The 14,396-nt window shown below is 43.7% G+C and overlaps 1 protein-coding gene across 1 annotated transcript in view; it reads right to left on the minus strand.

Annotated features, from left to right (window-relative positions):
* Positions 1-14,396, minus strand: part of LOC128350586 (deleted in malignant brain tumors 1 protein-like) — a 125,683-nt gene that overhangs the window by 63,569 nt on the left and 47,718 nt on the right. Inside the window, exons 17-19 of the mRNA XM_053308983.1 lie at positions 7,975-8,340; positions 4,400-4,765; positions 968-1,336 (exon numbers count right to left, since the gene is read on the minus strand). Coding sequence (XP_053164958.1) covers positions 968-1,336; positions 4,400-4,765; positions 7,975-8,340 — 1,101 coding nt within the window. The remainder of the gene's footprint in view (positions 1-967; positions 1,337-4,399; positions 4,766-7,974; positions 8,341-14,396) is intronic.

A 14,396-nucleotide genomic window follows, 5' to 3' on the forward strand; every position in this document is an offset into this window, starting at 1 on the left:
TAAATGGCAGTGGAGGAGGAGGAGGAGGTGAGGCAGAGGCAGTGGCCCCAGCAGATGCGTAATACCTATGGCAGTGGGGGCAGGGGGATATAGCCTTACTCACCACCCAATGCACACTTGTCACCTGAGGCTGCTGCCTCGCCTTGTCTCACGAGGGAGCTGCCTCTGGTTTTTATAAAGCTCTGACATGTCTCCCCCTTTTTCATCTCTCTCCCCCCCGCCAATTTATAAAGCCCCAGATGTTTTAATTTTTCATTGTAGGAAAGATGCGAATTCCAGTACCAGGTTAGTTTGGTTGCCCTCTTCTCTACCTTTTCCAGTTTGACAATACTCTGGAGATGAATGGCCAGATATTCATAGTGCAGCTGCACTATACACAGCGGCAGCACATTACATCTGCTGAAATCTTATTTCCTAATTTCATCACCAATTTATGTATTTCCTAATCATCACCAATTCATGATGTTCTCCTCCAATGCTTCTGAGGCTCACCTTTCCATTTGTTCCACTACTTCTATGAAAACCAGTTGGGAAAGGAGCATCCAGTGTCTTAGCCATGCTTGCATCCTTTTTTGTTTTCTGGTCTATTACTTAACTATTACACAGTCTTCAAATAAATGTATGATACTGAAATGCTGTAAATAACGATTCATGCTTACCAGATGAAAGAGGATTTTCAGTTGTGGATGTTAGAGTTTCTATATTAAAAGATGGAACATGAGAACTTTAAAATTTGTTCTTACAATATAGACCAAATAACATTTATACTTGTGTAAGCAGGTCTGGATCTTATGCAAATTGATATGCATGGAAAATAGCTAAAAGTACCTGAGCAGATGACACTGGCATCTTCCTTATGGCCACAATTGTTGACTCCCCATCCATCATGGGAGCACTTTTCAAGAGATGTTTGTCCAACAAAGAAGGTATTATGCAAATTATGTACATGGAAAATAACTGGAAGTACCTGAGCAGATGACACTGGCATCTTCCTTATGGCCACAATTGTTGACTCCCCATCCGTCATGGGAACACTCTTCAAGAGAAGATTCATTCCCTTGGCAATTTACTTCATCCAGCTGGATGTTGCCAGAGCCTGGACCAAAGTGGGCACCAGTAGGGGCTGAAATGGCATCTCCGCACCCAGCTGCCCTGCACGCAACCTGGGCGTCATTCATGTCCCAAGCATCGTCACAGACTGTGCCCCAGCTGCCATTATGATAGACTTCAAGTCGACCCTGACATCTGTTCTCTCCATTCACCAGTCTTATGGTCAAAGATTCCACCGTTGTTCCTGATGTTGAATACTCTGTTGTTCCTGATGTTGATGAATACTCTGCAAAAGTTGAGATGTATGAATGCAACAAAAATACTTCTCTTAAAATCCTATATAATGCGGATTTTCTATTAAAAAGAAATAAGGAAAACAAAATCTTGCTTTATACTGACCAGTTGTAACACTCTGCTCTGTAGAATGTAGAGGAGTTTCTATATTGGGATGGAATAAGATACAAGATGTAATGTTTGAAATCAAAGTCTTTATATTCATGTCAATAGGCTGTGCCAATTTACATTTCCTTTCTAGGTATTATTTGCCATAATATCTCAATATTTTTCCTGACAAAACAAATAATATGGGCAGAAGTGGGTTATATTGGGGAAGTGGCATTAAAAACATCACTTCCCATTCAGCACCATGGGCTCAATCTGATTCTCCCAAAATACTGGCAAGGCTAGCTGGTGTACTAGACAGACCTAGGTGGTCGGACCCCAGTTATTCAGGGGCACTACTTGCCTCCCTCTTCAAGCAGCCATTGACATGTCTGATTTCCTGGGAGTGCCCATTTTCTTTCCTCCCTGGAGGGGAAGGTTTGCAGGGTGAGCCTCTTCTTGCTTGCTCTCTCTCTTGCCCTAAACTCTCCCCTGTCCCAGAGATTAAGCAACCAGCAGTTGAATCAACCAAGTTAAAGCCAGAGTTTAAGCACTTCTAAGCTGCAGGGGGAGAAGGGAGGGCACACCAAAGTAAAATTCTGTCTATGTTGCCAAAAGTCCTAGGGCCAGCCCTGAATAATGGAGCACCAGATCTTCCAAAGGAATTCATTAGCAGTAGATTCCAGACACAGCAAAGGAAGTATTTCACACAGTCCATTGTTAATTCATGGATTTTGTTGCAACAAGTTTTAGTAGGTTATGGCTTTAAAAGGGAAGATGGACAAAGTCTATGAATGGTACTACAAAAAGCTATTAGCCATGATAATTTAATGGCACCTACATGTTACAGAATGCAAAAAATGTGGTGGGCTTGGAGTGTGATGATCATTGGTTTAATCCAAGAGGTTTCTTTTTGCCTTCTAATTTGCTTACACTTACAATAGATAGATAATGCACATTAGTTGTTTGAACATGCATTTCAATGCACTGATTATACAGTACAATGATGCATAACTTATCTTATAACTCTGAATGGGATCCTAAAAACCATAGGAGATTCTAATTAAAACAGAAAAAAATATTAAGATACAAGACTAGTTATTTTAAATCTTTACGTCTACATCAATAGCCTGTGCTGATTCAAATTGCCCCTCTAATTTAAATTCCTATTATTTGTAAACTCTATTTGTAATAGAGTTTTGCTCCTTCATGGTCAAAGCCAGCATGGAGGTTTCTCTCATGGAATAACTGCAGATCCAAGAGATATAGGATTGCAAGAAGCTTGATTCTCATCAGGTGTTGGGTGAGTTTTCAAGGAAAAGGGAATACAGCATAGGGAACAGTTTGTTAGTCAGATTTTGCATTAGAAACTTATGTTTCTTTGTGTGCGTACTTTTGCATATTCCTGATACTGTTCTATTATTGTTTACCTGCAATGTAATTGAAATAAGATACACTAGCCTATGCCCACCCTACCTAGGGCATTGCAAAAGATTCTATAAACATTTAATTGTGCCTAAACCTATTTTTGTAACCTACTAGGTATTTTTGAGTGTATCTAAGAAAGCTAGAAGCCTCAGATGGAAGCAGTCTGTAGTAATTGAATGAAACTAGGGTTTTTTGTTCTTTTCTTTTACAAGCTTCTCAGAGTTGGTTTTTAACTCAGGAAAAAGGGGGGCAGAAGGGGGATTTCTCTGATGTAAAAGCATCAAGTGCTCAGCAGCTATCGGTTTTCTTATCATGTGTAAGCCTACACTTGGAAGGTTTTTGTATTTATTCAACAGCAAAATAAAGAGTTTCCCCTAGGATTCCACCCTGAGCCCAGGGAGGTCCAAGCTCTGTCGCTAAGAGGGGTGGCGGCGGCAGCATTTTAATTCTACTGGAAATATGGATGAGTTTAGGAGAAGCCTAGCCAGGCAGCTTACCATTGATGATTTAGCATCCCATCCCCTCATGTGGGCTGTTCTGAGACAAATGCTTTAATCTATAATGTGCTACATAGGGGTTCACTTCTTGGACTCTCTGGGCACCCCCTCTAACCCCTTCATGACCCTTGTGGCATGGAGGAACTGCATTTACAAGTCCAGAACAGATGTGTGTAAATGACGAGAAATTGAATGGAAAAGTAATATGTGTAAGGAACCCAGACACAGGACTTTCAGCTTTTCAGGGTCGTGTAGCAAGACCTCCAACACCTTATAATTGATTTTCCACAGAATTCTTTTAAGTCCTGAGACTGGATAAATCAGAATGCCAATTGCCCTGTTTCCTCAATAACACCTTTAAAGTTCATTCCTTCTTGTATTCCTCCCAGAGGAGTTAAAGCCATCAAGTCATCTCCTCCAGGATTGCTCGACCCCAAAAGTTAACAATAGGCCTTGTTCCCAAACACATCTTGGTGATTGCCCCATCAAAATAAACTCATCTCCTGTCTGGCTACAGCACTGGCATTTTTTCTTTATTTTGTCACACATTTTTGCCCTTTGTCCTGCCACCCAGTTGGCAGGGATTCACTAGAATTTTCAAAGCACATGGTTTTTGCCCTATAAAAGGGGGTTTCACTTGCCCCTCACTCTCTCTGATATTTAGGATCATCTCGCTGCTTTGAAACCCGGCAGGTGCATAACTAGGGGAGATGGGGCTCATGTTTGCCCCTTTCCCTGGCAGCTCCTCGGTGTGAGGGAAATAATGAAGAAAATAGGAGAGGTGGAGCCGGGGAGCCCTCAGGAGCTGGGGGGGGGCCTGCATTCTTTGAACTCATCTGCTCAAATATAGCTACACCCCTGAACCCCGTCAAGTTCACTTTTTCATCACGCCATGCAACATCTCATCTGGACATGTAAATAGGAGAGGGGAGATGGGAATGAATACTGTTTGAAGAACTGATTGAAGAGACTAGCCTCTATATTCGTTGAAGCAGACCTAGATTTTAGGCCCATTACTGTACATGGAAAATAACTGGCAGTACCTGAGCAGATGACACTGGCATCTTCTTTATGGCCACAGTTGTTGATTCCCCATCCGTCATGGGAGCACTCTTCAAAAGATGATTCATTCCCTTGGCAATTCACTTCATCCAGGTGGATGTTGCCGGAACCTGCACCAAAGTGGGCACCAGTAGGGGCTGAAATGGCGTCTCCGCACCCGGCTGCCGTGCATGCAACTTGGGCGTCATTCATGTCCCAAGCATCATCACAGACTGTGCCCCAGCTGCCATTATGATAGACTTCAAGTCGACCCTGACATCTGTTCTCTCCATTCACCAGTCTTACAGTCAAAGATTCTGCTGTTGTGCCAGATGTTGAATACTCTGTTGTTCCTGATGTTAAATGCTCTGCAAAAGTTGAGATGTATGAATGTATGAAAGAACCAACGTACTTTTCTCAAGATCATAACAGACATCTGTTCTCTCTATTCACTAGACATATGGACAACATTCACCAGACTTATGGATGTTAAATACTCTGTAAAAATTGATATGAATAAATGCAAGCAATGTACTCCCATTTAAATCACAAATAATGTTGTCCGCTCATTAAGCAATAGTAAGACAAACAACAATTTGCATCGGTACATACCAGTAGTAATACTCTTCTCTGTGGAGAGTAGAGGAGTTTCTAATTTAAAAGTAGAGAAAAGGGGAAAACATGACTACATATTTTAAATCTAAGTCTTTACATTCATGTCAATAGGTTTTGCTGATTTCCCCCTCCAGCTATTATTTGTCCACATGTCTGGGGAGAACAAAAAGGTATCTACTAGGGCTGTCCATTTGTACTGGTCCAATAGGAATTTTGGACTGATATGCTCACTATTGAGTATTTTCTATCAAAAGGGTTTTGATAGTGTCCCTTCTCGAAAGCACGGAGCCCCCATAGTAGGAATTCAAGCTAAAATCCCTGTTATCCTGTCAGACTCCAAGGGGATGAGGTGGGTTCCTATCCTTTCTTGATCTCTAGGATGACTGGAGCACGCCCAAAAAGGTCAGCCTCAAGAACAGCTAGTGGAGGAGGTTAGCTTGTCACCTGAGTCCTCCACCTAGCTTCCTGCATTCAGCCAGTTGCCTTTCCTGTAGAAATCCTGGCTCCCATACGCAGAAGCAGCCCCTCATCATCAGCTGCTTTGTCTTTAAATACCCCAGTGCAGAGCTAACAGGGCTTAAAGCTTACTTCCAACCCTGCCCCCTTCCTGACTTTGCTTCCTCTTTCCTGCCACACCCAACCTATCTGTATCCTTAGAGCTGTTTCCTGCAGCTCTCCCTGCCTGGTCCTCTCAACCCCACTGCGATCTGACCAGCCTGGGCCCTTCTCATCCCTACTGCCCCCTAAAGGGAACGAAAGCCTCAGAGGAGGGATCCAATGCCCTTCTCCAGACTCCACAGGGCAATCCAAGTGATCAGGTAAAATGGCATCCCGATTCCCGACAGATCCTATCGGAAACCCTTCTGCATTCAATAGGAATACTGGAACAAAACCAGCCCAGGGGCTTGTAGAGATGTTTTTTCCAAGCCAGTTCTGGGCTGGTTTTCAAGGACTTCACCCCTGAAATCAGGAACGCCGGTGGTGGAGGAGCTCGTCCGTGGGCAATGGTATCCTGCCAGCAAGCACCCATTGGCTCAGCGGCTGCTTCCTTGGGGGGTTACCCTGGCCTCCTCACCCTACAGTTTTGGGAATTTACACTATTGTGCCTGATGTTGAATGCTCTGCAAAAGTTGAGATGTATGAATGTATGAAAGAACCAAAGTACTTTTCTTAAGATCATAACAGACATCTGTTCTCTCTATTCACCAGACATCTGGACAACACTCACCAGACTTATGGATGTTAAATACTCTGTAAAAATTGATATGAATAAATGCAAGCAATGTACTCCCATTTAAATCACATATAATGTTGTCCGCTCATTAAACAATAGTAAGACAAACAACAATTTGCATCGGTACGTACCAGTTGTAATACTCTTCTCTGTGGAGAGTAGAGTTTCTAATTTAAAAGTAGAGAAAAGGGGAAAACATGACTACATATTTTAAATCTAAGTCTTTACATTCATGTCAATAGGTTTTGCTGATTTCCCCCTCCAGCTATTATTTGTCCACATGTCTGGGGAGAACAAAAAGGTATCTACTAGGGCTGTCCAGTTGTACAGGTCCAATAGGATTTTTGGACTGATTTGCTCACTATTGAGTATTTTCTACCGAAAGGATTTTGATAATGTCCCTTCCAGAAAGCAGGGACCCCCGATAGTGGGAATTCCAGCTAAAATCCCTGTTATCCTATCAGAAACCCTTCTACTTCGAATAGGGATATTGGAACAAAACCAGCCCAGGGGCTTGTAGAGATCTTTTCTCCAAGCCAGTTCCAGGCTGGTTTTCAAGGACTTCACCCCTGAAATCAGGAACGCCGGTGGTGGAGGAGCTGGTCAGTGGGCAATGGTAACCTTCCAGCAAGCACCCATTGGGTCAGCGGCTGCTTCCTTGTGGGGTATACCCTGGCCTCTTCACCCTACAATTTCAGGAATGCAGTCCTTAAAGTCCATGTCAGCGCCTGCTTGGAGAGAAAGTTTTCAAACCAGAAACTATCTCCAAGCCAACTGCAAATATGGACTTTAAGCACACCATCACCAAAACTGGGATGAGTTGTGGGAAGGCCAAGGTAAACACCACAAAGCAGTCCTATTAAACTGACCAGCAGGAGAATGCAAAGAAGGGATTTTACACAGCTTGCTGTTAATGCATGGAATTGGTTGCCACAAGACATAGTACTGCCTGTTGGCTATAAAAGAGAGGACAGTATCAGAAAATTCCTTTTTAAAAGTCTACAAATAACTAGTCAGCCATATAACTTGGTGGAACCGATATGTTCAGAGGCAGTATACCTCTGAATAACTGATTTTTGAGGTGGGCTTCTAATTGGAAGATAATTTATCTAATCCAGTTTCTTTTGTTTTATAATTTGCTCATCTTTGCAACAAAACATGCACAGTTGCTGTTTGAACATGTGTTTTAATGCACTGATCACATAACAGTGCACCACATATTTTATTACTTGCACTGGATCCTAGAGAGCTATGGTTAGAGCTTCTCCTCACTCACAGGAGTTTCTAATGTGGCTCCCAGGTGGGTGAAGCTCCTGTTTCCGCCGCAGCTCCTTGTGCCTCTTAAAGCCACCCCAGAAATTTAGAGGATCCTTCTGGAGCACTGGAGCAACTACCAGTGCAATGAGCGTATTTCCGTCTCCAGTGTACCCCGAAGTCTTACCCATTGTCTCATATTTCTTTGGATACCGGCCTCTGTAATCATTATATAAATTAGTTCTTTAAATAAATGCATAATATGGATCATATGTGAAAAGATTTCATGGAGAAGAGAGATATTACTTGCTTAACAAATTAACACATGAGTGGTTGGAAGAGGTTCTCTTTTAAAGAGGGGAGATGGGAATGAATACTGTTTGAAGAACTGATTGAACTGAATGACGTCTATATTTGTTTAACTAGACCTGGATTTTAGGCCCATTACTGTACATGGAAAATAACTGGCAGTACCTGAGCAGATGACACTGGCATCTTCCTTATGGCCACAATTGTTGACTCCCCATCCGTCATGGGAACACTCTTCAAGAGACGATTCACTCCCTTGGCAATTCACTTCATCCAGGTGGATGTTGCCAGAACCTACACCAAAGTGCGCACCGGTAGGGGCTGAAATGGCTTCTCCACACTGGGCTGCCCTGCACACAACCTGGGCATCATTCATGTCCCAAGCATCATCACAGACTGTGCCCCAGCTGCCATTATGATAGACTTCAAGTCGACCCTGACATCTGTTCTCTCCATTCACCAGTCTTACGGTCAAAGATTCCGCCGTTGTGCCAGATGTTGAATACTCTGTTGTTCCTGTTGTTGAATGCTCTGCAAAAGTTGAGATATATGAATGTATGAAAGAACCAACGTACTTTTCTTAAGATCATAACAGACATCTGTTCTCTCTATTCACCAGACATCTGGACAACACTCACCAGACTTATGGATGTTAAATACTCTGTAAAAACTGATATGAATAAATGCAAGCAATGTACTGCCATTTAATGTTGTCCGTTCATTAAGCAATAGTAAGACAAACAACAATTTGCATCGGTACATACCAGTTGTAATACTCTTCTCTGTGGAGAGTAGAGGAGTTTCTAATTTAAAAATAGAGAAAAGAAAATACAAGCCTAGGTTTTTTAAATCCCAGAGTTTACATTCTTGTCAACAGGCAGTGATGATTTACATTGCCCCTTCAATTTGTATTCCTATTATTTGCCACATGGGGGGAAACAAGCAGGTATCTACAAGTATCTCAATATTTCCCTTCCAGAGAGTAAATAAATATTAGCTTCCAAAGATTACAGCCATGCTAGACAAAACCTGAATCTCTAGTGCTTTGAAGAGTTTCTGATTTAAGGAGAGAGAGAGAGAGAGAGAGAGAGAGAGAGAGAGAGAGAGAGAGAGAGAGAGAGAGAGAGAGATTGTTTGAAGAACTGATTAAACTGAATAATTGTTGTCTCTTTAGCATATCTGGATGCTATGGAATGGATTGTCTTGCCCTGCCTGCTAGGCAGCTCTGCATTTTGCTTTCCCTTGTGGCAGCCTGCTGTATTGCAACAAACCTCTATGCTTCTGAAGCCTTGAGCAAGCCCCACCTTAGGCAATCATTCATTGGCCTTTTCATTGTAGCAGGAAGCCCAAGAGACTTCCTGAGAAAGGCAGGCTTTGCTTCAGTATCAAAGTTCCTTGTACTGGTGGTGAGCTGGTCTTACTTCTCCTGCCTGCTTGATGTGACCTCCAGCTTGTTCTTGAGTCCTGATTACCTGCTCAACTCCTGGCTCCTGTCTTGATCCTCTTGACTGCCTGCCTGGTATGACCTCAGTTGAGTTCCTGGCTCTCCCAGTCTCAGCTTTGGACTTGCACCCTCAGTGATTGTTGCATATGGCTGAGCCTCCTGACACTGATGTACATGGAATATAATTGGAAGTACCTGAGCAGATGAGCTGGCATGCTCATTAGGGCCACAGTTGTTGACTCCCCATCCCTCATGGGAGCACTCATTTAGAAAAGTTCTTTCTTTGTGTTTACCTTTAAAAATTAAATTATTTTTCACATGCGCAGAGGCCTGAAATGGGCCACAGTAGACCCGAGCTGTCATTTGGGAGGCAGGTGGGACCTCTGCAGTTCCAGGGATGGTAGAGGTGGCGGGGACTCCTTTCATCCTCCCACCTGCCTCCCAAATGACAGCCCCAGTCTGCCCATTTTGGGCCTTTGTGTGTGTGTGTATGCATAGAGGCCCCAAACAGCCCATAGGCAGCTGGGGCTGTCATTTGGCAGGCAGGCAGGAGGGTGAAAGGAATCCCCGCTGGTACCTCCACTGCCATCCTGCTGTGCAGCTGTGATTTTTTAAAGGTAAACACAAAGAAATAAAATTTCCCACCCCCACCCCAGCCAAGGGCGTAACTATAATAGGGCAAGGGGAGACAGTTATCTGGGGGCCCACTGCCTTGGGAGGCCCCCCCAGAGGCAAGTCACATGACTGACTCCCTCAACCGCACACCCGCCCGGGCTTCCTTCAGTTGTATTCATCCTCCGAAACTGATGTGAGTGTTAAGACCTGGAGCTACCAGAACAGCATCTCTTTCTCTAGTACCATTAAATGACTTGCATCGTCCACAATTTACAAAACCTTTTAAAAAATGATTTAGGATGATGTTCTATTGTGGCACATAGGGGTGTGTGTGTGTGTGTGTGTGTGTATGCTTTTTGTTACCACTATTCAACCTCATTTAAGATTTCTTTACTTCATGAGCTGAGCTTCAGTGGGGTGGAGGACATTTTAAAATCTTGTCTCTGGGCCCACTCCAACCTTGCTACGCCCCTAACCCCAGCCCTTTACTTGTAAAGGAGAATCCTTGCTGGATTCCCCTTTACAAGTATACCGTCGAGCTGGCTTGTGAGTCTGGGGCTTGGCTCGACCCGCTGTCAAACTGCCCCACCCCCACCCCCATTTGGCTTGAGGGCTCGATTTTGAGCTGGTTTGCACATCCCTAGGCACCAGTAGCAGCTGAAATGGCTTCTCCGCATTGGACTGCCCTGCACACAACCTGGGCACTATCCATGGCCCAAGCATCATCACAGACTGCACCCCAGCTGCCATTATACTAGACTTCAAGTTGACCCTGACATCTGTTCTCTCCATTCACCAGTCTTACAGTCAAAGAGCTTACTGTTGTTCCTAATGCATACTCTGCAAAAATGAATGAATAATGTAATCAACATACTTCTCTTTAGTATACTATGTAATATTATTGACCCTTAGTAAAAAGAAATAGTAGACTTCTTGACAAAATAGTTGGAATCTAGGTTTAATGTGGGTTACCAACATTGAAGTAACTGTAGGCCAGTTCACACTTTTGTTCAACACTGTGTGTAATGTGTGTACATGTGTGTACATTACTCACAATGTGTGTAATGTATACACAGGTACAGATCTGTACACAGGTAGCCATTTACATGTTATGCTGAATGTAGGTACAAAGGTACCTATCTGTACCAAGCATTTGCAGGGCCTGTATACAAGTTCAATTTTAAAATGAACACAGGTATAGTCATTCACACAAACCCTTGTACGAATGAACATAATGCATAATGTCTGAAATAAGCCTAATGTGAACCCATTTCAAAGTGATTTATGTCCTGAGATTCCCACCTTGCCATGGGTTCACACAATCACATAATTGGTAAGTTTAACCAATTTTTCAAGTTTTATGTTATATGGTTTAATTCAGAGGCGTAGGAAGGTTGGAGTGGGCCTAGGGACAAAAAGTGAAGATGGGCCCCCTTGCTCCCCATCTTCTTTGTTTCCCCCTCCCCCGTATATTTTTTTGCAGAAAAACTGTAAGGGCATGCTGAAAACAAGATTCTTAGCATGCCCTTTCTTTTCCTTCTATGCAGATAATATTACACCCTCTTCATATAGCATACACTTTCACACACTTACTTGTGCATACATATTCCCCTAGCTCAGAAACATTAACATATGCCTACTAGGGATGCGGAGGCGTGATCCGGCACTGGGGGGAGTGTGGCTTTAAGGCCGGGGGGTAGTACTTACCCCTCCGCCACTCTTCCCCCTCCAGCACTGGACTTTGCTAAAATGTTTTTGGGGTGGCAGAGTTCCTCCCTACCACCCCTGCCCCCGTCATTGTCTTCAAAGTTTAGAAGCAGTAAAAGCTGGTGCCGAGGTGCGCGCCACATACTTCACATTGACATATGCAGTGTGTGTGTGGTGGTGATGGGCGCGCGCCGTGACGGGCGCATGCATGGCACTAGCTGCTACTACTTGCAAACTTGCAGATGACGGGGGCAGGGGCAGAAGGGAGGAACTCTGCCGCCCCAAAAACGTTTTAGCAAAGTCCAGCGCCGGAGGGGGAAGAGCGGCGGGGGGGGGGAGTACTACCCCCCCACCCTTAAAGCCACACTCCCCCCCCCGCCAGACCACCGGACCGGCTGAATTCTGGACCGGTCTGGAGGCTTCTTGCATGGCCCCGGACTGGTCCGTGCACACCTCTAATGCCTACTACTGTGACCTGATATATGCATGCATATAGCCCCAGCAATGTTCCTAATCCTATTTGCCCATTTATGCGCTCTCTTTCTCTCTCTCTCTCTCTCTCTCTCTCTCTCACACCCCCCCCCCCAGATTAACGCTACAAGCAGTCACTTAAACCAAAAGGCAGGGGAAAACAGAAAAATATCTATGTTAGAGCATTTTTCTTCCCTCTTATTATTTTTAAAGCTTTTAATACTTTTTGTAGTGACTAATGTCCTCACAAGAAGGTTTACTATTGGGGTGGGGTGGGTTTATTACAAGTTGGTATTAGAATAGTTTTGGCTTACATTTGGCACCTTGTTGTGCTGCTTTGAAATTCTTCTTAAAATTTAAAAATCTCTCTCTGTGCTATGCATACCATTTTGAGAACTAGTTAGGTTGAAAAACAATTGAATATATATTTAACCACCACCACAGACTAGCCAATAAACTCCACCCCCTCACTCACTCTCTTACTTTCTGCCTTCCTTTCCATGGAGAGGAAAACAACTCATTGCAAGTTATGAGGGAAAGATCACATGGGTCAGGACTTATTCAGAAGAACCCAATCAATTTAAATCATTTTTTAAAAGTTAAAAATCTCTCACACAAGCACAAACAAGGGCTTGGGGATGGGGAAAAGATACACCAAGGTTTAACCTTGAAAGGGTGGTGGCCTCCCAGCTCCAGGAGATCTTGGAGGAAACTGATTATCTAGACCCATTTCAAACTGGCTTTCGTGTGGGCTATGGAGACTGCCTTGGTTGGCCTGATGGATGATCTCCAATTGGGAATTGACAGAGGAAGTGTGACTCCGTTGGTCCTTTTGGACCTTTTGGCGGCTTTAGAGACTATTGACCATAGTATCCTTCTGGAACATCTGAGAGTGTTGGAGGTAGGAGGCACTGTTTTATAGTGGTTCCGCTCCTACTTCTTGGACAAATTTCAGATGGTGTTGATTGGAGACTGTTGCTCTTCAAAATCTGAGCTTATGTATGGTGTCCCTCAGGGCTCCATACTCTCTCCAATGCTCTTTGACATCTACATGAAACCACTGGGAGAGATCATCAGGGGATTTGGTGCAGGGTGTTATCAGTATGCTGATGACACCCAGATCTACTTCTCCATGTCAACATCATCCGGAGATGGCATAACCTCCCTGAATGCCTGCCTGGAAGTACTAATGGGCTGGATGAGGGAGAATCTCTGCTAACTTGGCAAAGAGGCACTTTTTAATGTGGTGATTCTCTTTATTTAGCGGGGGAGAGTAACTCACCCCATCCACCCCCAGCGCAGTACTTCCAGTGACTGTTGCTGGTGTCTGTCTTATGTTTCTTTTTAGATTGTGAGCCCTTTGGGGACAGGGATCCATTTTGTTTATCTTATTTATTTGTTATTTCTCTCTGTGAACCGCCCTGAGCCATTGTTGAAAGGGCGGTATAGAAATCAATCAATCAATCAATCAATCAAATAAATAAATAAATAAATAAATAAATGGGGACTGAATCCAGATAAGACTGAGGTACTTATGGTGTGGGGTCAGAACTGCAAAGAAGATTTTGATCTATCTGTTCTAGATGGGGTCACACTTTCCCAAAAGGAACAGGTTCACAGTCTGGGAGTACTTCTAGATCCACACCTCTCCCTGGTATCTCAGGCTGAGGCGGTGGCCAGAGAGGCTTTTTATCAGCTTTAGCTGATATGTCAGCTGTGTCTGTTTCTTGAGATGAATGGCCTCAAAACTGTGGTACATATGCTGGTAACCTCCAGACTTGAGTTCTGCAATACGCTGTATGTGGGGCTGCCTTTGTACATAGTTTGGAAACTCCAGTTCGTAAAGAATGTGGTGGCCAAATTGGTCTCTTGGTCATCTTGGAGAGATCACATCACTCCTTTGCTGATAGCGCTACACTGGCTGCCAGTAGGTTTCCGGGCAAAATACAAAGTGCTGGTTATAACCTATAAAGCCCTAAACAGCTTAGGCCCTGGGTATTTAAGAGAACCTCTTCTCCATTATGAACCCCACCTCCCATTGAAGTAATCTGGAGAGGTCCGTCTCCAGTTGCTGCTAGTTTGGCTGGTGGCCGCGTGGAGATAGGCCTTCTCGATTGCTGCCCAGAGACTGTGGAATGTGCTCCCTACTGAAATACGACCCATTTCTGACAATTTTAAAAAAGCGTTTGAAAACTTACCTCTTCGCCCAAGCTTTTTCAAGTTTTTTTTAAAAAAAAGGTTTTAATCTGTGGTTGATTTTTAAATTGTTAAGTTGTTTTAAGTTTTTGTATATGTTTTGACTTGTTTTATGCTATTGTTAACTGCCAGAGACAAAAGATTGGAGTGGTGT

Source organism: Hemicordylus capensis, chromosome 3 (assembly GCF_027244095.1).
Source record: "Hemicordylus capensis ecotype Gifberg chromosome 3, rHemCap1.1.pri, whole genome shotgun sequence".
In the NCBI taxonomy this organism is placed as follows: Eukaryota; Metazoa; Chordata; class Lepidosauria; order Squamata; family Cordylidae; genus Hemicordylus; species Hemicordylus capensis.